The following is a 23,696-nucleotide window of genomic DNA, read 5'->3' as shown; positions in this document are numbered from 1 at the left end:
GTTAACTTTCTAAAGGGTCCCATGAAGACCTGTCCTGGTCTTTTCTCTTCAACTTATGGGTGCAAACAAATTGTTTTGACATCACTCTGAGACACTACTTGCTGCAGTCAGGACAGAGTCCTCCATTGAGACCTGGGGATTTCCTTTCCACCTGGATGCTGAAGCTGTTGCAGGAAGCATGTCTGGTTATCAAAAATTATTATCCTCAGCTGGGCACGGTGGCTCACACCTGTAATCCCAGCACTTTGGAAGGCCAAGGCGGGTGGTTCACCTGAGGTCGGGAGTTCGAGACCAGCCTGAGCCACATGGTGAAACCCTGTCTCGACTAAAAATACAAAAATTAGCTGGGCATGGTGGTGGGTGCCTGTAATCACAGCTACTTGGGAGGCTGAGGCAGGAGAATTGCTTGAACCTGGGAGGCAGAGGTTGCAGTTAGCCAAGATCGTGCCACTGCACTCCAGCCTGGGTGACAAGAGCAAAACTCCTCAAAGAAAAAAATATATATTATTCTCCTATTTCCTCCTGGGGCACAGCAAATATTATGTCATGTTTATCCACAGTTTGGTAAAATAGCTTTGCTTTTTCTTTATTTCTAAATAGGTAACTAGCTAAAACTTTTTAGCCGGAAAAGGTGATGTTACCTTACAAAAAATAATTGAAAATTGGACACCCAAGACCCTTCTACCCCCACACAATTGCTTTCCAGTGGCTAAAGTCAATGTACACTATTTGTATTCTGTTTTACTCTAAAGATTTTGTGTATTTCAACATGGTCTTCCTAAGTACATTTAAACAATGCATGGTTGTATTCATGTATTATAAGTAGTAAAACTATACCCCATATTGATAGACATATACATTTCTAGTTTTTTATTTTATAATTAATACTACAATAAACCTTGTTTTTGAACATGGCTATTATTTACTTATTCATATTTTTTTGCTCTTGCTAAATGATTTTCTAAGATTATGAATGGAATTCCAGGATAATATTTACGAAAATATTGCCAGGTACAGTCATAGTATTTTCCAGTAGAAATGTGCAATATAAAGTGTGCAGTGTTTCACTAGCATGCAGATCCACGTGTTCAGGTTCCCTGGAGTCAGGCTTTCAAGCGTGTCATAAGGAACATACACTCCAGCTCTTCCCTGGTGTAGCCCATTGTGTTTATGGCACCTTCGTAGGACCAAGGAGGCAGCATGTACAGTCTCTAGAGAAAATGAACCAGAGTGGCTTCAGGATTTAGAGAAGGTAGAAGTGTGCGTGACAACAAGAATGCGGGGAGAGTAACAGGAACTGAGGAGTGGACAGAGTGACCCTGCTTCTTTCCCCACCCAGTTCTAGGTAGGCTAGAAGGCTGAAAGATGCAGGCCTACTCCCAGCACCAGTGGGGCCTAGGACAAAAGTTCAAATGCATACCCATATGTCATATGTCTAAATATTTCACATTCATAAATTAAACATAAGAAATATTAAGTAAAATATGTGCCAGCCTCCTACTCTAACAAAATCCTTGGCACTCTGCATAGGAGCACAATGGCATGTGAAGAGCTGGTCCAGCTCCTGGTTGCCAGCCATAGCCTACAGCCATTTTCTTCCCATCCCTGAGCCATGAAACCCAGATGTGTAGACACTAAAAACTATACATTCAAACTCTGTCCATACCCTCCCCTGCAATCAGCTGCCATTTAGCCCCTTTTCAGGCTTAGGGGTGCATCCCTACAGATGCGCTGGAGAAGACACACACATACAGGCATAAAGGGAGCATGTTCAGAGCCATGTGGGCAGGGAATTCTGAGGTCCTGGTGCCTGGAGGATAGTCTAGGGAGCAGCTTGGGGTGGGCATAACATCTTGGTCCTGTGGACTTCCCCTACAGGAAAGGATGGCAGGAGCAGGGCCAGGGTGAGGCCTTCTAAAGCATGGAGCCCAAGGCAGGGACCTCTCTTGTTCTGGGCTAAGGGCAGTGTTGTTAAATTTTTTTCTGGAGAAAGTAAACTACCCTGGAGGAAAGACCTAAAGATAGTCAAGAAATGAGCCATTTGTTCACTGGTTTGGTCTGCAATGAAGTCCACCAGGCAAAGTGCCTTTATTATACCTGAGAGTTTCCAATCAGCTTTCTTTCTTTTCATTTCTTTTTCTTTTTTTCTTTTTTTCCCTCTTTTTCTCTTTCTTTCTTTCTTTCTTTCCTTCTTTCCTTCTTTCCTTCTTTCCTCCTTTCCCCCTTTCCCCCTTTCCCCCTTTCCTTCCTTCCTTCCTTCCTTCCTTCCTTCCTTCCTTCCTTCCTTCCTTCCTTCCTCCCTCCCTCCCTCCCTCCCTCCCTCTCTCTCTCTCTCTTTTCTTTTCTTTTCTTTTCTTTTCTTTTCTTTTCTTTTCTTTTCTTTTCTTTCTTTTTTCACAGAGTCTCAGTCTGTTGCCCAGGCTGGAGTGCAGTGGTGCAATCCTGGCTCACTGCAACCTCTGCCTCCCAGGTTCAATCAATTTTCCTGCCTCAGCCTCCCAAGTAGCTGGGATTACAGGCACCTGTCACCACACCCAGCTAATTTTTGTAGTTTTAGTCGAGACAGGGTTTCACCATGTTGGTCAGGCTGGCCTCAAACTCCTGACCTCAAGTGATCTGCCTGCTTCATCCTCCCAAAGTGCTGGGATTACAGACGTAGGCCACATTGCCCAGCCTCCCAATTGGCTTTCAATATGATGAACAGCCAAGGATCATGCCATTTGAGGAAAATGTCTACTATAAAAGAGAAAAAAAAAAAAAAAAGAAAGAAAAAGGAGAAAGGAAGAACCCAGAGTGCACAGAAACAGAAACAGTGCAGCAAAAACAAGAAAATGTCAAAGAAAATGTAGTTAATAATATCAGGGAAATCCTGGAAATAACAATATATTTTAAAAAAAGAAAAATCAAAGAACAAGACCGAGTTCTTGAAAAGTAAAAACATGAATGCTGCAATACAATATTCAGTAGAAGAAAAGGAAATACAGTTTAGGAAATCTCCCAAAAAGTAGAAGAAAATAATCAGAGAGACTAACAGCACAGAAAAGTTGAGAAAATTAGAGAATCTGCTTAGTGGTCCAACATCTGAATAATAGGAGTTCTAGGAAGAGCAAGCAGAGAACACTGTGGAGAGGAAATGATCGAAAACAAGATACAAGAACGTTTCTACATCAAAGGGCAGGATCTCTGGATTAAATAATAACCATACAATGACAACAGGATGAATGAAAAAGAACCCCCACCAGGGCACCTCATCATCATGGAATTTCAGTATATTGGGAATAATGAGAAGGTTCAAAAAGCTTCCAAAGGGAGAGGAAAAAAAGGTTACCTATACAATGTAGAGTAACCTATACAGTTGCCCCTTGATATTCATGGTTGTTTGGTTCCAGGACCTCCCTTGGATACCAAAATCCATGGGTGCTCAAGTCCTTCACATAAAATGGTGTAGGTGTAGTATTTGATATAACCTATGCACATCCTCCTACATACTTTAAACCATCTGTAGATTACTTATAATATCTACTACCATGTAAATACTATGTAAATAGCTGTTGTGTTGTTTAGGAAATAATGACAAGGAAAAAAAAGTCTGTACATGTTTAGTATAGATGCGAGCATCTGTTCTGTTTTTGAATATTTCCAATCTGCATTGGTTGAATCCATGGATGCAGAGCCTACAGATACAGAGGGCCAGCTTATAACACAGCACAAATAGTCTCAATAGCAACAAGAAAAATTAGAAGACAATGAAGTAATGCCTCAAAATTCTGAGTAAAAATCATTCTAACCTAGAATTATATAGCATGTGTTATATTGTTGCAGAGATGACTACAACATTTCTTCATATCCAGGTACTTGCACCTCTTTGCAATGTGATTTCACTTCTTCCATCAGGGAGTGAAATCTATTTCCCCACTTCTTGAATCTAAGCTGGCTTTGACTTACTTCAACCAAAAAAGTAGTAAAGTTGATACAGCATAATTTCTAAGCCCAGGGTTCAAGAGATCTTGCAGCTTCCACTCTTGATCTCTTAGAAGGCTATCCTAAGTCTACTAGTGTGAAGAAGCCAGATCTAACCTATTAGATGAGAAACTCAAGGAGGAGAGATGAACCATTCTAACTGGTTCATTCTAACCCCATCTAGACCAACCAGCTGATAGCCAGCATACATTACCAGGCATGGAAGGAGGCTATTTTAGTTCCATCTGCCCCAGTCAAGTTTCTGGATGACTGCAACTACATGGGTGATCCCAGCTAAGACCAGCTCAAATTGCTGACCTACAGAATCAACAGAAAATAAAATGGTTGTTATTTTAAGCTACTACATTTTGGGGTGGTTTCCTATACAAAAAAGACTAAATAAAACAGAAATTGGTGCCTGGAAGTACAGTGCTACCATAACAAACCCCTAAATTGTATGACATTGGTTTTAGAACTGGGCAAGGGGCAGAGGCTGGGAAAGTGGTGAGGAAACCATTATTTGAATCTGCATGCAGATGAGGACTTTATCCTCAGATACAACTGCTCTGATGCAGAGACCTGTTACCTAAAAAGACACAGTGTATGGCCCTTTCACACTCAATATACAATGGTGAAATTGGGACAGAATAACTTCAAGAGGCACTCACATTTAAAAATAGACAGACTGGGGTCAGGTGTGGTGGCTTACATATGTAATTATAGCACTTTGGGAGGCTGAGGCAGGTGGATTGTTTGAGCCCAGGAGTTCGAGACCAGCCTGGCCAACATGGTGAAATCCTGTCTCTACTAAAAATACAAAATTTAGATAGATGTAGTGGTGTGTGCCTGTAATCCCAACGACTTGGGAGGCTGAGGCATGAGAATCTACAGGGGGCGAAGGTTGCTGTGAGCCAAGATCGTGCCACTGCACTCCAGCCTGGGTGACAGAGTGAGACCCCATCTCAATAACAATAATAATAATAATAATAATAATAATAATATAATACAAATAAAATAGATTGGAAGACACACAGCAGTCATTGATTCATAGCAATGCTGAATTCTAGCCAGACATATGTTGCCAGTTTCTCCTACTCCAGGAGACTATGGCCCAGTTCCGCTTATATGGTTTCCAAGTTTTTGGTTCTCCATGATCCTTAGTTCCCATGCTCTGATAGAACCTCCTTTTCCAAAAGAAATGGCTGCGTGGTTGCAGCTGAGAAACTTTCTTACCTTAGCTTTAAAAAAAAAAAAAAAAAAAAATTAATTTCAAGCCTGTAATCCCAGCACTTTGGGAGGCCGAGACGGGCGGATCACGAGGTCAGGAGATCGAGACCATCCTGGCTAACACGGTGAAACCCCGTCTCTACTAAAAAAAATACAAAAAACTAGCCGGGTGAGGTGGCGGGCACCTGTAGTCCCAGCTACTCGGGAGGCTGAGGCAGGAGAATGGTCTAAACCCGGGAGGCGGAGCTTGCAGTGAGCTGAGATCCGGCCACTGCACCCCAGCCTGGGCGACAGAGCAAGACTCCATCTCAAAAAAAAAAAAAAAAAAAAAAAATTAATTTTAGTTTTATTTCATTATGAATTCAGGTACAGTTTTGTTATATGGGTATATTGCATAATGCTGGGGTTTGGGATTCTAGTGAAACCATCATCCGAATAGTGAACACAGTATTGAGACGGTATTCAGTAAACATAATAGGTAGTTTTTCAACCTTGCTTCCTTCCTCTTCCCCTTTTAGAGTCCCCAGTACCTATTATTTCCATCTTTATATCCATGAGTGCCCATTATTTAGCTCTCACTTATAAGTGAGAATATGTGGTATTTGATTTTCTTTTTCTGGGTTATTTCACTTAGGATAATGGCCTCCAGCTCAATCCAAGTTGCTGCAAAGGACATGTTTTCATTCTTCTTTATGTTTGTCTGCTTCTTATCCATTTCAGGTTGGAGTTCCAGAAGTTTCTTTTCATTTTGAACAATCTCAGTCCCTTTTAGCCTAAGCCGACAGTGCTTTCATAAATACAACTATCTGAAAAATGTTGTGGATTTTCTATGAATCTTATTAGGGTTTACTCCACGTGCCAAACACTATACCCGTAATTCTTCCTCCTCTGGGCCTGTCATGCTGTTGTGGAACACCACCCTTAACATTCTTAGAAGCCCTTTTGTATAAATGAGAAGATCTGCTAGGTACTACCTTAAATCTCTCTGAGACTGTAACAAAGTGTCTTACAACTGAATTGTAGCTTTTTCTTTTTTTCCATAGCTATCTGGTCTTGCTCTGTCTCCCAGGCTGGAGTGCAGTGGTATGATCATAGCCCACTATAATCTTGAACTGCTGGGCTCAAGCAATCCTCATGCCTCAAAAATGTGGTTGAATTCCCCACACTGGGAATTCCCCACACTGGGAATTACAGGTGTGAGCCACTGCATCCAGCCTACAACCACATTTTTAAACTGATCTTTACCAAGGTTATTTCTCACTTTGAAGGTCTTTTTCTAACTGGACAAACTGGGGATGAGAAATTGTTTATTTTATAACCCAGCAAATTTTAACTACTCACTCTGCTTGCAAACAGAATTCATTGTAATATGCAGCTACAAGTACCCAACAGATGCTTCCAACATACTGTCTAAAGATCTCCTTAGCCAAGTTTATAAGCTCATTAGATACATTTTCTATCTTCCAAATTACTCTAGGCAATTGTCTTGTTAATTGTTTAATTGCTGCATAACTCAGGTAACCATTTTTTCCAGTCTTCAGTAGCAATTTCTTTACCAGGTTTTCTAGGCCAGACCTGGCCTCTTCACATGGTAGTCTCAGGCCAGCATTCCAAGAAGGTGAAAGGAGATGCTGTAATGTCTCTTGAGGCCTAGTTTCAGAAGTCACACAATGTCACTTCCACCATATTCTATTGGTCAAAGCAAGTCACAAAGCCTCCCCAACTCAAGGAGTGGAGAGATAGACTTCACTTTGTGACAGGAGAAGTGGCAAAGTCATATTGGAAAATGGTGGGAATACAAGGGATGGGAGGAATTATTGTAGCCCTCTTTGTCAGCCAAACTGCCACACCAAGGCAAGTGCTAGGACAATGACTTAAGATTGTTTGAGACATAAAATTTTTCAAAATTTTATCTGTTCTCAGAAAGTTACTGGAGTATGTACTTACAAAAAATGGGAGTGTAAACTAAGAAAGAATAAGATAAGTGAGCTGGGAACTGGGGCACCTGCACAAGAGAAAAGTCAAGAAAATATCCAGAAGGATAGGGCTGAGGGAGCCACATTTCAAATTGGAGTAGGAGGATGGAATAGAACTGAAAGCTTGTTTGACAATATTGAGAGAGGCATTCGTAGGACTGTTGCAGGATATGAGATGATTTAGCCAGCTGTTCAAGAAAAAAATCAAATGAAAAAAATTGAGGCAAACATTAACTTGAGGAAAAACAAAAAGTTGTACAAGAAAGGGCATGTAATCATGTACACGACTTGGCACAGATATGAACAATATTAACATCATAAATTTTAAAATCACTGAATAAGAATTTGACTAAAATTGTGACAAATCAATATTGGAAAAGGAAATGGACTATAAAGAAGCTGAAATCCTCAGGTAGTGTGATAGAAGATCAGTGTATTATCTAAAATTGATAGGTCAAAGTATAGCAGTGTACTCATATTGTTTAGAAACAAGTGGCTCTGGAAAGTGTGTGTGTTAATGGGGGGTGTCATAAACTGGGATCAGATGTCTGTTTCTGATATCTTGTTATAACTTTTTATTACTCTTAGCCTTTTAAATTAAGATAAATCATTACATTACTAAAAAGAAATAATTTAAAAAGTAGTCTGAGAAAAAATTGGCTGTTAGAGAAAAAAATTATTAGTAATTAGTAAATTTTTGCCAAGGCAAAAATCCTTAAAAAATTAAAGATAGCCTATATAATTGAAAAGTCATTTTAGGTGCCAATCCCTGAAGTTTTCAGATTAAAATTTAGTAAGGCAAATTCTAATCCTGAAAGTCTTCTAGTTAGTGGAGTAGGCATATACAAGCATAAGTTTACAATGTAACATGAAAAGTGCTACAGTAAGAGCATATATAATTTGAGACCACAAAAGAAAGACAGACAATCCTTGTTTGGGGTAGAGTTGGAGATGGCTCTCCAGAAGAGTTGACATTAGAAATGAGATTTGAAAGATTAGTGGGTTCAGCTGACTAGATAGGAAAGCACATTCTAGGTTGAGATGCTCACCACGAAAAAGCTCAGCATGTCTGGGAAAGAGTAATAAGTTTGGCATGGCTTGAAAGCAGGCTGTGAAGCTGGGAATGACCAACCGTACGCCTGGAGTGGTGGACTCAGGTAGGTCTTAGAGGGCTGTGTGAGTTGTGCTAAAGGGTTTGGAATGTAAGGATTTTACCCTGTGGTGTGACATGTCAAACACACATTGTAGAATGATCACTAGCTCTGGGGAAGCCAGTGGAAGACCAAATGCAGAATGCAAGTCTGGGGAAGTCATCAGAAGACTAGCAAAGAAAGTGAGGGCTAGAAGCTGGCAGTGAGCCGAGACCGCACCACTGCACTCCAGCCTGGGTGACAGAGCGAGACTCCCTCTCATTAAAAAAAAAAAAAAAAAAAAAAAAAAGGCCAGGCACTGTGGCTCAAGCCTGTAATCCCAGCACTTTGGGAGGCTGAGACAGGCGGATTATGAGGTCAGGAGATCGAGACCATCCTGGCTAACACGGTGAAACCCTGTCTCTACTAAAAAATACAAAAAACTAGCCAGATGAGGTGGCAGGCGCCTGTAGTCCCAGCTACTCAGGAGGCTGAGGCAGGAGAATGGCGTAAACCGGAGAGGTGGAGCTTGCAGTGAGCTGAGATCTGGCCATTGCATTCCAGCCTGGGCCACAGAGGAAGACTCCGCCTCAAAAAAAAAAAAAAAAAAAAAAAAAAAAAAAAAAAGAAAAAAAAAAAAGAAAGTGAGGGCTAGAGAGAAGGGAAGAATTGAGAAATATTTTAGAGGCTGATTCAGTAACAAGCCATAGTGACCAATTGCAAGACGCAGGAGTCAAAAATGAAAATGACTTTGATGTTCACACATTCATTAGACATTTATTGTGTGTCTTCTCTGTGGTAGGCATAGAGCTGAATATGGCATGGTTGTTGTCCCAGAGGAGCTTTTTATTTAGTGACAACACAGGATAAATTAGCAGTAACCATAGCTGTGGTGTTCTATGCTCCAAGGGCTTGGAGAGCATTGGAATCAGCAGACAGGCAGGTAAAGCAGTCTGGCAGATGACAACCTTGCAGAAGAGGTTCTGGATGGGCAACCAGGTTGGGGTGTTGGGTTGAATGTGTAATTGAGTATGATGTGGTAACTAGGATAGGGATGTTGAGTTGCCCAGTGAAAATCAGAGCCTAGAAGTGAGGAGAGGGACTCCTCTGTGAGTATAGAGTTGGATGCTATATGCATGCAGGTTGAGGAGGGTTGAAGCCAGGAAAATCTAGAAGAAATGTGAACAGGACCAAGAGGAGGATGAAGCCCAGAAAGACTTGAGAAGAAGCTGTCAAGTGAGGAGGAGAACCTACAGTGGGTAGAGCTATTGAGCTGAGGGAATAAGAGTCTGAGAAAAGAATCATCCATGGTGCCATGGTGACAGATGCTGCCAAGAAAGTGGGTAGCAGGGCTAAGGTGTCTTCCAGGTAAGAAAATTAGGCTGGCATTGATGATCTTGGAATGGCAGGAAGGGGTTGCCCTCCAGATGTCATGGGGTATGGAGAAAAGGTAATGAGGATGCTGAGAAATGAATATGCTCTCTCTCAGAAATTGGTTAGGAAGTGATGATGAGATAAGCCAGGGAGCTAGAGTGAGAAGTGGGCTTCAAAAAGATGCAGAGATGGAAAACACTTGAGTATTTATTCTCGTTAGGATTGAGTACATAACTTATGGGGCCCAGTGCACAACAAAAATGCCAGGACTCCTTAAAAAAGTATTTAAAAAATTCAAGACAACAGCGGCTAAACGTTAAACCAATGTGGGACCCTTTAAAGTGTAGGGCCCTGTGTGGCTTCATAAGTCGCACATCAGGAAGCAGGCCCTGCTTCTCAGGGTAAGGAGCCAGGGGAGGAAGGTGGAAGTGGGTGGATCACTGATAGAACCCCGGGCAAGAGCAAGTGGGATGAGAGGGGCCTGGGGTCCAGGTGGGGGCAGAGCCTTGAATGGGAGGAAAAGTAGGACTTTGGTCACCTTCTGAGAAGTGGGAGATGGAAGATGGAAAGGAGATGGAAAATAAGATGAAAGATGAAGAGGAGAGGGTGCTGGAAGTCATTCTGGAGAAATTATTTTCCTTATTGACTAATTTCTGGGTGGAGGAAAGTGGCAGAAGCTTGCAGCAGCATCAGTGGAGTAAGAGGCTGAGAGGCTTTGGGGAGGAAGTGGGGCATTGAGTGGTCCCACTAGCAGCAGGCACTTGGTAGATGGGGCAGGAGCAAGCCAGGTACCCAAAGGACAGGTGGGACTGAAAGAGGGGTGTGGAGAGGAGGCCCCTGAGAGGATGGACTGGGATCCGGGTTGGGAAAGTGGTAAGAAATGGGGTGGCCAGGACTGGAGGGCTTTTTCAGTGAGGAGGGAGGTGGACATGAAGATGGAAGTGCAGGAGGCCCATCTCGGAGGGGAAGAATTTGTGCGTTTAGTATTCTGGCTGTGAGGAGATGCGGAAGTTGGTGTAGGTCCAGTCTAGAGCAGGGGTCCCTAACCCCGCGGCCGCAGAGCGGTACTGGTCCGTGGCCTGTTGGAACCGGGCCACACAGCAGGAGGTGAGCGGCGGGTGAGCGAGCATTACAGCTGAGTTCCGCCTCCTGTCAGATCAGCCGAGGCATTAGATTCTCATGGGAGCGACAGCCCTATTGTGAACTGCGCATGCGAGGGATCTAGGTAGCGCGCATGTATGAGAATCTAATTCTTGATGATCTGAGGTGGAACAGTTTCATTCTGAAACCATCTGCCCTCCCTCCCCCCAACGCTCCCCACCCCCCCGCCACTGTCCGTGGAAAAATCGTCTTTCACAAAACCGGTCCCTGGTGCCAAAAAGATTGGGGACGGCTAGTCTAGAAGATTCATTCAAAGAGTTAAATAGCAAAGCAAGTAGAGCTAGAAGTTCGTCTGGAAGGAGCAGAAGTGTCGTGGAATTATTATTTTAAGACCAGGCATAAGTGTGTATGTGTGGCAGGGAAAGAGATCATGGAGAGGGACAGGTTAAAGATGTGGGCGAGGCTGCTAAGTAGGGATAAGGGTTTCTTTTCCCTTGAAACCAGAGGAAAGGGAGAGAGACGCATTATAGAGTCGCCTTGAAAAGACTCGGATGTTAAGAGATACTGAGTGTTACGAGGGCGATCTATATGAGTGGGGAGGAACCAGGAATTGGCCTTGGTCTAGGAATGGGGAGAACCATGAATTTTTCTTGGAAACGAAGGGGGTCGCCCGTGAGCGGCGAGGAGAGCGGTGGGAGGCAATGCCGAGTCTCGCCGCTCCCGCCTGGCAGGGGCGGGCAGGACGCAAACCTTCCCTCCCAGTCCCTCGGTTACACAGGGCATCCCCGGCTCTCCGCAATTCGGGGACCTTGCCAGAAGGGCTCCCACCTCCCCAAGCCCCTGCGGCCCCACAAGGTCCAGTTAGGGCTTTTGAAGGCCTAACTGGGGAGAGGCCGTGGTGATGCAGAGGTTTAACCAGCACCCGCCGGGCGCCCCGGGGGCCAGGCCTGGCGCTGGAGTACCGCAGCGAAGCCTCGCAGCCCCCACGCCTCTAGTCTTTAGGCTTGTGCCTAAGAGCGGCCTGGGTTCCCTGGCGCACCCTCCTCTTTCTTAGCTTCTTTCTTTTCCTACGGGAAACCTCCCCGTATCCTTAGGTGGGGCTCCTGGTTGCTGCCACCACCCCCCTTGCTGCCGGAGCCGGCTCCCTGTCCTCCTGGTGCCCTGCCGGGATATTCCAAATCTGGGCAGCAGAAGCCGGCCGCCGCCGCCTTTATCTGGAAAGGCTTAAGCCCTCTCCGGGTGGGGAAGAAGTCAGAAGGCCGCCTGTCTCCCCGTCCCCCAACCCCCCACCTCGGTCCTCCAGGCTCCGAGGGGTGCAGCTTGGCCTGGGGCCGCGCGGCGCACGTGCAGTCGAGTCCGGCCGCCGGGCCTCCCCGCCCCGCCGCCGCCGCCGGCCTTTGGCGCAGGGCTGCGGATGCCGCGCGAGCCGTCTCCCTTGCACTTTCCCGGCGGCGGTCCCGTCGGTCGGGGCAGACAGGCCGGGGTTAGAGGACCCGGAGGAGGGGAGGAGCCGGAGGAAGAGGAGAAGGAGGGGGCCCGTCGGCCCCGCCCCCGCCCCGCCCCCAGCGGCCGGAGCCCGGGCTGCAGCCGGGCGCGCTGGAGCCTGCGAGCCCGCGAGCCAGCGAGCGGCGGCTGCGGCCTCCCCTGCGCGCAGCTACCCAAGCGTCCCGGCCCGCGGCCCCGCTAACCCCGGGGCCCGCGTCCCCGCGGCAGGGATGCATCATGGCCACGCTGGCTTGCCGGGTGCAGTTCTTGGACGACACGGACCCTTTCAACAGTACCAACTTCCCCGAGCCCAGCCGGCCGCCGCTGTTCACGTTCCGCGAGGACCTCGCGCTCGGCACCCAGCTGGCGGGGGTCCATCGACTGCTGCGGGCGCCGCACAAGGTACTGCCCGGCGGGGTGGGCTGGGCCCCCTGGACGCAGCCCGGTGCTGCGGTGCGCGCCGCGGTGTGGGCGCCGAGGCCCGGGGCTTCGCGGGCCCCCTGGGCTGGGCTGGGGCGGCCCCAGGGGACCAGCTCGAGGGCAAATCCCCCTCCCCGTTGGACAGAGGGGCTCGGGGCACCCGCCGGTTGGCGCAGGACCCTTCGGGGCGGGCGGGAAGGAACGGCCAGAGCCGGGGGCGGGCGTGGCAGAGCAGGTGCCGTGCCGGCCCGAGGCGGGATGTAGAAGGCTTCCCGGAGCCGCGCCGTTAGCTCGGCCGGGTGGGCGGGGTGGGGCTAGGACGCGGGCTGTCGGTCTTGGCACTTGGGCAGGCACCAAGCGGGACGCGGGAAGAAGCGGGGTGCCGCGAGACTCAGGTCCCTTGGAGGAGAGCTCTGAGCGACGGCCGGGACAAAACCTCTCTCAGGCCTCTGGGGTCGCTGCGGGCGGCCACGCGACCCTCGCGACAAAGCACGCTTCCCGGCGACACCGCCTCCCCCTTCCCCCCGAGACGCCGCCGAGGACGCCGGCCGCGCACGGCGATAGCGCTCAGGGTATCCCCCTTTTCTTCTGAGAAGCAGGTGGCCTTGGGAACCTTGGAGCAGTGGCTGTGGGAGGAGGGGCGGGGGCGCCGAGGGGCGGCGCGCTCACAAAGCCTCAGCCTGGCAGCCCGAAATGAGTGTCCCCAGGGAAGAATGGCTTCTCAGTCTACCCGTTAGAGAGGTTGTTTTTTTTTTTTTTTTTTTTTGGTAACCTTTTGCAGGAGGATAGGCCTCTTGCAAAGTATTTGTTGCAAAGAGCTGGGTATTGAAAGCTAATCATTTTGTTACCCAGGAAAACCCTTCCTCTCACTTAAACAGATTGAATGCAGCTTGCAGAATTACCTTCCCAGTATGTTTTCTGCCTAGGATTCATATCAAAGCTTGGAGATGATTTATTTCTTGAGGGTCAACACTGACACATATTTGGAAGAGATAAGGGTTGATACCCCAAATAACAAAATTGATTTAAAAAAGAAATCCTCGGATTTCTGTATGATGTTGAACTGCTTTGCAAGTAGAGGAGGAGGTTGGTTGTGTGAGGAAACTGGTGGACTTTGGCAGTGGTAGTTTCCTCTCTATTAGTGTATCAGTGCTTTCCTCCTCTACTTAATTAGTAACGTTTTCAGGAATAAGAAATGGGGCATTTCCATCTCATTCTCTCCTGGTTGGTTCAGGACAGATACAGTCGTGGAAACCTCTCTGGCCACAAGAGCACATTTGATTGGGAGACAGAGGGTCATCATCATCCAGAGTGATGTATTCTGGATTCAGCTGATCAGAATCACTTTTGTAAATTATTTGGTTCTTCTCAATTAGTTGATTCAGTGAAAAGTTTTGGAAGAGCTTCTTCTACATCATGATTATTCGGGCCACTATGGTCTCTGATTACAGTGATCTTTTGTTGAAACCACCAAAGGCTCGTAATTGTGACCCTGTGACCTTGAAGTGGTTTCCTTGGATTTCAAACCCTATATACATGGATTAACCTTTCAAGCTGGGAGCTGTAGTATGTTTTCATGTTTCCGTGGAACAGCCCCACAGTCTTGATCCTGGTCTGGTAGGAGAAAATCCTGATGCTCCTCCACTGCCCCCCTCCTCCTCACCCCAAACTAGAAGCCCCAGAAGAGCAGTTGCACTGGCTTGCAGAACTTTCTAAGGTGTTCCTTGTGGAATGAACAGAACCAGAAGAAGTTCTACAGAGACCCTTGACTTTTGTTTTGGGAGCCAGCCAGCCTCAGTCTCAGAATCTTTTGCCCCAAGAACCCTGCAGTATATTTAGATGTCTGGCATTGTTTTTCCCATCTATAGCAAAGTGAGCAACTGACTTTATTGATGAGGGTTCTGTAAAGCAGAAGCCAGGGCATTTATGTGCCTAGGTATACATTCATATTGTTAAGATGATATTAGCTTCCATCAGAGAATCTTAAAATTGGATGATCCACCTGTGATAGAAACAGCTGGAGTTTCAAGCACTTGGCACGTAGTGTATGCCTCACCCAGGCTCTCAGTGCATGGTTTCCTTTCACACTACACAGCTCCATAAAGTAGGGACTTTGATTGTCCCTATTTTAGAGATGAGGAAAGTGAGGCAGAGTGGCTAACCCACTTTTTGTGCTAGAAGTGGGGAACTGAGATTCAAACCAGCCTTGTGTGACTCAGGGCATCGGTGTGGTTCTGTTCTGGGAACCAGGTGTATGGCTGTGGACAGAAGCCATGCCTCCTGGGTGTCTTCCATTAACTGGAGGGGTTCACCCTGTCACCTTCGAGGGCCAAGCACTCTTAGGCCTGGGGACAGGTGAATGTTGTAAGTGACGAAAAGCCTTGAGGCAGAATTCCTGGCATGACACAGAGTGCATAGTCAGAAGTGGGAACATGTAGTTACCAACTCTGCTGTGAATTAGCTATTGGGGGGTCCGTTGACCTGGGTGAGCTATCATCCCAGGACCCAGCCACCAGTGAGGCTTTTTGGGCCACAGGGTGTGCTTCTTCCAGGTCCCACAGAGCCTGGGATAGCCCAGAAGTGGAGTTCTGTGCAGAGAGTGCATTCTCAGTGGGACAAAGAGGGGAGAAGAGTGAGCGTGGGACAGGCAGACACTCAGAGTGCTCTCAGCTTGCCTGCACATTCAAGTCCCTGAGGGAGTCATTTTTTTTTTTTTTTTTTGTGATGGGGTCTCACTCTTGTCACCCAGGCTGGAGTGCAGTGGTGTGATCACGGCTCACTGCAACCTTGACCTCCCTGGGCTCAGGTGATCCCTCCCACCTCAGCCTCCCGGGTTGCTGGGACTATAGGCGTGCACCACCACACCTTGCTAACTTTTGTATTTTTTTGTAGACATGGAGTTTCACCATGTTACCCAGGCTGGTCTTAAACTCCTGAGCTCAAAGTGATCTGCCCACCTTGGCCTCCCAAAGTTCTGGGATTATAGGTGTGAGCCACCATGACCGGCTGGGAGTAAACTTTTGGCTGAAGTAGGTCACATATACAAAAAAGTGTACAGGGTGTAAGTGTACAGTTGGGTGAATCTTCTTGAAGTAAATGTACCTGTGTAGGCAGCGCTGACAAGGCCCCCTCAGAGGGTCCTCATTTTTGAAGTTCTCCTAGGGATTCTCCTGTGCTGGCAACCTTTGAACTGGACAACCTGTCAGGCCTTTCCTGGCTGAAACTTGAATGTGGACATCTTTTCTTAACCTAATGATGTATTAATTTAGTTCACGTCTGCTGACTCCATTAGAAGTTGAAGTTGTTCGTTTAACAAAATTGTCATCTCATGCGAAGAGATCGTGATTATTATGCTGTATCATTTTTTATTTCTTACACTGATACATTATTTTAAAAAACCTTCATCTGCTTATAGTAGTTCTAGGGAATATGATTAAATAAACGTTAGTTTTCTAACAAAAAGTTCAAATCAGGTGCCATATTCTTGTTGGGGAGATGTTCATTTTGGTGGTTATATGTTCTAGGTTGGGCTAAGCGAGACATTTAGGTTTTGTTTTCAAATGCTGCAAAAGTAGATGTTTATTTCTGGCTTAATATTTTAAAAGAAAAATGGTAATTATAGGAGTTCTAATTTAGAAAAACCTCTGCAGTAGCATCCATAGAATCTTAGACCTTTTAAAGCTTAAAATGTGTTTGGATTGATTTATGCTACTGGCCTTTAATGATCTAAAGGTTCTTTTTTCACTTTGATAGACAACACTGGAACTGTCGAATATTTTTACAAAAAAGTGATGACTGTTTTAGTGTGCATGTTAAAATGACAATTATTACTTCATGATTTAATTCAGGAAATGTTTTGTTGCCCAGAGTGAGCTGGACAGAGTGGAGTTATAATAGCTGTCATGTCCTAGGCATTTGCCTCAGCTAGAACCATCCTAGAGGGACATCAGCTCACCAAGCCCATGGCCATTCCAGGGCCAAGTACTGATACTGTTGCATCTCATAGGAGGAGAGACCAAGGTTGGAAGGAAATCACCTGGTCACACAAGTGAGAAGTTCCGAGTTGGCATGTGACAGCAGGTCTAGGCTCTTAAGGACTCCACTTTTGTGTCCTGAATGTTCTCCTTCCAGGTAGCCTGTCTACATTTCAGCGTGCCTCCTCTCATTGGATTAGCCTTGAGTGTACTGTGTTCATTCATTTTTCACTACCTTTGTCTTTGTGGTTGCCTTGCTGCCTCAGCTATCCCATCTGTAAACAGCTGATTACAGTGAGGATTAGAATCTAGCTACTCCAAGTGTGAGCTGTGGATCACCTGGGCTATATTAGAAATGCACACTCTCAGGTCTCCCCCAACCTGCTGAATCAGGACATGCATTTCATCAGGATGCCCTGGTGATTTTTGTGTACACTGCAGTCTGAACAACGTGGATTACAGGTGATTTAGGTCAGGCTCTCAGTACATGGGGGTTCTCACTGTCTCCCCTGTTCTCTGATAACTTCCCTGAGGGAGAAGATCTGGCTGTTCAGTCCTCTGGTGTTTCCCTCAAAGCTGAGTAGTGCTAAGATAGAATGTGCACTAAGTTGATTGATTGGTGTTAGTTTTAGAACACAAATCCACTGGTATTACTGCACTAATGAATTTCCACCTTAATCCTCTTAAGGGACACATCTGTTTGCTACATTACATTAAGATTTTAAAAAGATGAGATCATTAGTAAACTTGGCAAATGTGTTGTGTCATAGTATCTTAGGACAACACTGTTTAAGAATGTTGTATGAACAGCTAAGAGTGTCTCCGTGTAAGCAGAGTCGAATCTGACTCCACTGTAATTAGCTCAGTTGGTTAGAGCCTCGCTATTGAGATCAGGATCATGGGATTGAAGCCTTCATGGGTCAGTTGGCTTTGTTTCATGCATGGCCACAGACTATATCGGTAACCTAGCCAGACATCCAGCAGGTGCTGTCATGGCCCCTTGCAAGGATCTGGGTTGGAATAGACTGGCATCAATCTTTGGGAAGGAAGGGGCTATTCTGTCATGAACTTATGCTGGAGGCTGCACTGTAGGCCTCCATGTATAGCTTTATTTATCCTCACAACAACTCTAGCAGGCAGGCAGATGAGGAATCCCCAATTAACAGATGGGGAAACTGAGGCACAGGAGGTTAAGCAGGTTGCCTAAGGCTATACTGTGTTTAAGGAGCTGAGATTTAAGGTCTTTTTTTTTCTTCCTCCAACTCCTGTTGTTAACTGTGTCCCATTATTAGAAAACCAGCATAGCCCATGCTCTCTGTGCAGGTGGGGGTGGGGTAGGGTTGACTGCATTGCCCTTGCACGCGGCTGCCTGTCACAGTGCCGTGATTTAAGTGGTTGTGCTCTGGCAAGCCCTCCCAGGGTTGATGCTCTGTGTCTACGCCTTTTGTCCTCAGAGTCCAACCTGAGTCCCTCTGGAAAACAACAGGACTGCCATTGCCCTCCCGTTCTGGACTCTGAAATGTTAGTTCTTAATAGTGTCGACTTTAAAACTGATTAACATGCTGAGGCCAACTCAGGAACAGCCCTCCCCCACCCTCCTTTTCTCTCCATAGTTTATCTCTCTCTGAAGATGATACTTTTGAACACTTGGGAACTTTTCTGTCTTCAGAGGACAGCAATCACCTGCTCCAGGCAACCCCCGCACCTCATCTCTCAATGACACTGCTGTTGCCTGTGGCTGGCTTAGAGGCATAGCTGGGTCATCCTCTGCTGGCTATTTTCAGAGTCTTGGGTTTGTCAGCATCTGCTCCATTAGAGAGACAATCGGAAGTTTTTTGGGGTGGAGGGGGAGCTGGGGGACTGTTTCTGAGCTTTGTTCTAAACTAAGTTAGAAAGAATGGGGAACATTAAGTTACAGTGAATGTTAAGCTTTGACACAGGGATGCAATTAGCAAAATCCAGATTGTGAAGACTTACAGTTTCTCCAACAGATAAATTGCAAAAGAAAGAAAAAGATGGAAGGAAACCTTAGATGAAAAGAGATGGAAGAGATACATCAACCAAAGGCAATATGTGGCTGTGATTGAATGCTGATTCAAATACATTGTAAATAAATATTTGAGATCACTTGAACATTTGAGCAGTGATATTTAATATTAAAATTATTAATTTTAAAGTGTGATAATAGTATTGTGGTTAGGTTTAAATAACAGTTTATGGCTTTCAGAGATACATACTGAAATTTTATGATGTCTAGAATTTGCTTCAGAATAATTCCAGATAAGAGACAAGTAGGTGAGTCAGTATATAGGTGGAACAGGATAGACTGTGAGTTAAAGTTGCATTATAGGTATGTGGGGAGGGGTCATGATACTACTTTCTATACTTGTGCATATACTGAAATATTTTTATAAAAGAGCTAAAAAAATTAGGTTACAATTCCAATAGTCCCCTTGGGATCAGAGCTCTTTCAATAAGTGTTACTGTATGATCTGAGTGTGTTTTCTATGGCTGAGATGGCTAACCATCAGTGGATTTTTTTTTCATACCTCCATTGATGCTTTGCTTCCCACGCTGATTGTTGTGTTCTCCTTAGAATCTTAGAAAAACAAGTGTAGAACATCTGTCTTTTTATGTTCAGAGTGTCTTTCTAGGCTCAATCAATTCCCATGATGAAGTAAACAATTGTCAGTTATGTAAACTATTAGCTTAGCAAGCGAAATGCTAAGGTATATTATACCTGTGGTTTCAGTATATGCTCCTCAATTTTTATCACTAAGCTGTGAAGTTGCTAAGGCCATAATAAATGATACCAATATATAAAGGCACTCAGTTTCCCAAGGCTGTTGATGCCCATGACATGCCTGCGTAGCCACACTGGGGTGTTGCCCAGTTCCCAATGAGCCAGCTCTACCTCCACCTTCAGTATGCCTCAGAAGAGGATCTCAGTTTACAGTGAATGGCAGTGATGCTGTAATGTACATGAAAATGTAAGTTGATTGTATACCTTGGCACCCTTATAATTACAGTCAACATTGATTTTCTATGGGCAGATAAACTTATTTACAAATTAACTGTTAAGGAGGGAGGTAGAACAATTATTTTTTGAAAAAAAAATTACCACCAATCAGCAAAAAAATATATACCCAGAAGTTTCTCTGTCTTTAGAGACACATAGTAACAAATGGAATCTACATCATATCTGTTTACAAACTGGAAACATCCAACTCCTCTTCACCAGTTAGTTTTGTAATCTAGAAATTAAAATGTTAGACTCCAAGGAAAAATGTTTAGGGTTTAATGTTAGAAAAGAAAATCTTAAAATTTTTGATCAACTTGAAAAAAGGGAAACTGTTAAACAACTTGCAGTTCAATATAGGAAGGTATTCCTAGCCTTGGCAAAAATGAAACAAATTAGTTTCTCATTGAATATCTTTAACATTCTTGAAAAAGAGAAAACCAAGAAGGAGACTCCTTTGGTGCTGAGATGCCTCATCATGCACTAATTTTTATAGCAGAGAATGAAATGCCAGAGCTGTAACCAGAGTGTGTGGGACAAGCCCAAGATTTTTTTAAGTTCTCAGAATAGAAGATAACCAAGGCAGCTTCTGACTGCTTGATCAGAGCCAAAGAGTGGCTTGGGGTGTATGGCAAATAAATTGATGGGCAAACACTACCAGCTTGCATGGCTGGACATTGACAGGCTGGAGATTCTGAGTTGGGGGGTGTGTCCTTGGGGGAGAGAACAAGGAGGAGGGTCCCTCTGGCTAAACCAGAGCCACACACAACCTGCAGCCAATCACTGACCACATTTTTGACTAAAGAAGTTTATACCAATTGCATTTTGTATCACTTTAACAATTGTTTGGTTTCATTTATGATTTGAGGTCACCTTCTTCAACCCTCCCAGAGTCAATGAAAATGAGCATGTGGTGACACTGGGATTGAGACAAGTGGTTGATAGAATACTGTCCCCCTCCTATGTTTGTAGTGTGATTAAATGAAAGCAAAATGAAATATTGTTAAGGGTGCTACACCCTAGAAACCTAGCTTTTAACCCTTCTGAACAATAAGGAGGAAACTTATTTCTGGGAGTCTTAGTGGCTGTGGTCCTCTGATTTCATGACATAAGTGCTTGCAGCTGGAAGGGCATGGGTGCTGGAGCCCCTGGGAGAGCAACCAAAGAGGGGACATTTGCAGTGTCCACGTGGTGGGGAGTGTGGAGGACTCAGAACACAGTCTACAGTGGAGCCTCTGAGGTGCCTTACTCCCACAGCCTCGAGTGTGTTTCTGGGCTCTGGGGTCCATTGTCTGTCTAGGGGTTTGTGTGCTGACATTGCACTGTCTTACTCACTGTAGTTTACAATAGGTCTTGATGATGTCTGGTGGGGTGGAGGCTTCCTGCTTGCCCTAGAACATAGCCATTAATGGAAAGAGAGGAAAAGTTAGAACCAGATATGGTCCATTCAGTGACCTTAATGTAGAGGAATAGGCTAGCCAACCAGCTTGCATGACCAGTGAAAGAGGAAAGAGACATTTAAAAAATGAGAGTCAGGGCCCGCCATTGCTGAGGCTTAAGTAGGTAAACAAAGCCACCGGGAAGCTGGAATTGGGTGGAGCCCACCACAGCTCAAGGAGGCCGGCCTGCCTCTGTAGACTCCTCCTCTGGGGGCAGGGCATAGCTAAACAAAAAGCAGCAGAAACCTCGGCAGAGGTAAATGCCCCTGTCTGACAGCTTTGAAGAGAGCAGTGAATCTCCCAGCACGGAGGTTGAGATCTGAGAACAGACAGACTGCCTGCTCAAGTGGGTCCCTGACCCCTGAGTAGCCTAACTGGGAGACATCCCCCACTAGGTGCAGACTGACACCTCACACCTCACATGGCAGGGTACACCCCTGACGAAGCTTCCAGAGCAAGAATCAGACAGCAACACTCACTGTTCAGCAATATTCTATCGTCTGCAGCCTCCGCTGCTGATACCCAGGCAAACAGGGTCTGGAGTGGACCTCAGGCAAACTCCAACAGACCTACAGCTGAGGGTCCTGACTGTTAGAAGGAAAACTAACAAACAGAAAGGACACCCACACCAAAACCCCATCAGTACGTCACCATCATCAAAGACCAAAGGCAGATAAAACCACAAAGATGGGGAAAAAGCAGTGCAGAAAAGCTGGAAATTCAAAAAACCAGTGCGCATCTCTCCCTCCAAAGGAACTCAGCTCATCGCCAGCAACGGAACAAAGCTGGATGGAGAACAATTTTGACGAATTGAGAGAAGAAGGCTTCAGTCGATCAAACTTCTCAGAGCTAAAGGAGGAACTATCCAGTGCAAAGAAACTAAAAACCTTGAAAAAAGAATGGATGAATGAATAACTAGAATAATCATTGCAGAGAAGACCTTAAAAGAACTGATAGAGATGAAAACCATAACATGAGAACTACGTGACAAATGCACAAGCTTCAGTAACTGACTTGATCAACTGGAAGAAAGAGTATCAGCGATTGAAGATCAAATGAATGAAATGAAGCGAGAAGTGTAGAGAAAAAAGAGTAAAAAGAAATGAACAAAGCCTCCAAGAAATATGGGATTATGTGAAAAGACCAAATCTATGTCTGATTGGTGTGCCTGAAAGTGATGGGGAAAATGGAACCAAGTTGGAAAACACTCTGAAGGATATCACCCAGGAGAACTTCCCCAACCTAGTAAGGCAGGTCAACATTCAAATTCAGGAAATACAGAGAACGCCACAAAGATACTCCTCGAGAAGAGGAACTCCAAGACACATAATTGTCAGATTCACCAAAGTTGAAATGAAGGAAAAAATGTTAAGGGCAGCCAGAGAGAAAGGTCGGGTTACACACAAAGGGAAGCCCATCAGACTAACAGCAGATCTTTCGGCAGAAACTCTCCAAGTCAGAAGAGAGTGGGGGCCAATATTCAACATTCTTAAAGAAAAGAATTTTCAATCCAGAATTTCATATCCAGCCAAACTAAGTTTCATAAGTGACGGAGAAATAAAATCCTTTACAGACAAGCAAATGCTTAGAGATTTTGTCACCACCAGGCCTGCCTTACAAGAGATCCTGAAGGAAGAAGTAAACATGGAAAGGAACAACAGGTACCAGCCATTGCAAAAACATGTCAAAATGTAAAGTCCATCAATGCTAGGAAGAAACTGCAACAACTAGCGAGCAAAATAACCAGCTAATATCATAATAACAGGATCAAGTTCACATTTAACAATATTAACCTTAAATGTAAATGGACTAAATGGTCCAATTAAAAGACACAGACTGGCAAATTGGATAAAGAGTTAAGACCCATCAGTTTGCTGTATTCAGGAGACCCATTTCACATGCAGAGACACACATAGGCTCAAAATAAAGGGATGGAGGAAGATCTACCAAGCAAATGGAAAACAAAATAAAAAAAGCAGGGGTTGCAATCCTAGTCTCTGATAAAACAGACTTTAAACCAACAAAGATCAAAAGAGACAAAGAAGGCCATTACATAATGGTAAAGGGATCAATTCATCAGGAAGAGCTAACTATCCTAAATATATATGCACCCAATACAGGAGCACCCAGATTCATAAAGCAAGTCCTTAGACTTACAAAGACTCTTAGATTCCCATACAATAATAATGAGAGACTTTAACACCCCACTGTCAACATTAGACAGATCAATGAGACAGAAAGTTAACAAGGATATTGAGGAATTGAACTCAACTCTGCACCAAGCAGACCTAATAGACCTCTATAGAACTCTCTACCCCAAATCAACAGAATATACATTCTTCTCAGCACCACATCGCACTTATTCCAAAATTGACCACATAGTTGGAAGTAAAGGACTCCTCAGCAAATGTAAAAGAACAGAAATTATAACAAACTGTCTCTCAGACCACAGTGCAATCAAACTAGCACTCAGGACTAAGAAACTCAGTCAAAACCACTTAACTACATGGAAACTGAACAACCTGCTCCTGAATGACTACTGGGTACATAACAAAATGAAGGCAGAAATAAAGATGTTCTTTGAAACCAAT

At 45.0% G+C, this 23,696-nt stretch overlaps 2 protein-coding genes across 8 annotated transcripts in view; one reads left to right on the top strand and one right to left on the bottom strand.

Annotated features, from left to right (window-relative positions):
• RPRD1A (regulation of nuclear pre-mRNA domain containing 1A) overlaps positions 1-23,696 on the bottom strand; it is a 711,886-nt gene that overhangs the window by 254,209 nt on the left and 433,981 nt on the right. The window lies entirely within an intron of this gene.
• FHOD3 (formin homology 2 domain containing 3) overlaps positions 12,353-23,696 on the top strand; it is a 490,096-nt gene continuing 478,752 nt past the window's right edge. For all 7 annotated transcript variants that reach the window (XM_050767203.1, XM_050767202.1, XM_050767198.1 and 4 more), the window contains exon 1: positions 12,353-12,655. In XM_050767203.1, the coding sequence (XP_050623160.1) occupies positions 12,491-12,655 (165 nt within the window). In that variant the 5' untranslated portion in view covers positions 12,353-12,490. The remainder of the gene's footprint in view (positions 12,656-23,696) is intronic.

The sequence above is a fragment of the Macaca thibetana genome, chromosome 18, assembly GCF_024542745.1.
Source record: "Macaca thibetana thibetana isolate TM-01 chromosome 18, ASM2454274v1, whole genome shotgun sequence".
Taxonomy (NCBI): domain Eukaryota; kingdom Metazoa; phylum Chordata; class Mammalia; order Primates; family Cercopithecidae; genus Macaca; species Macaca thibetana.
Note: the sequence above shows the minus strand (reverse complement) of the source record. Positions and strands in the feature narration are given on the sequence as shown.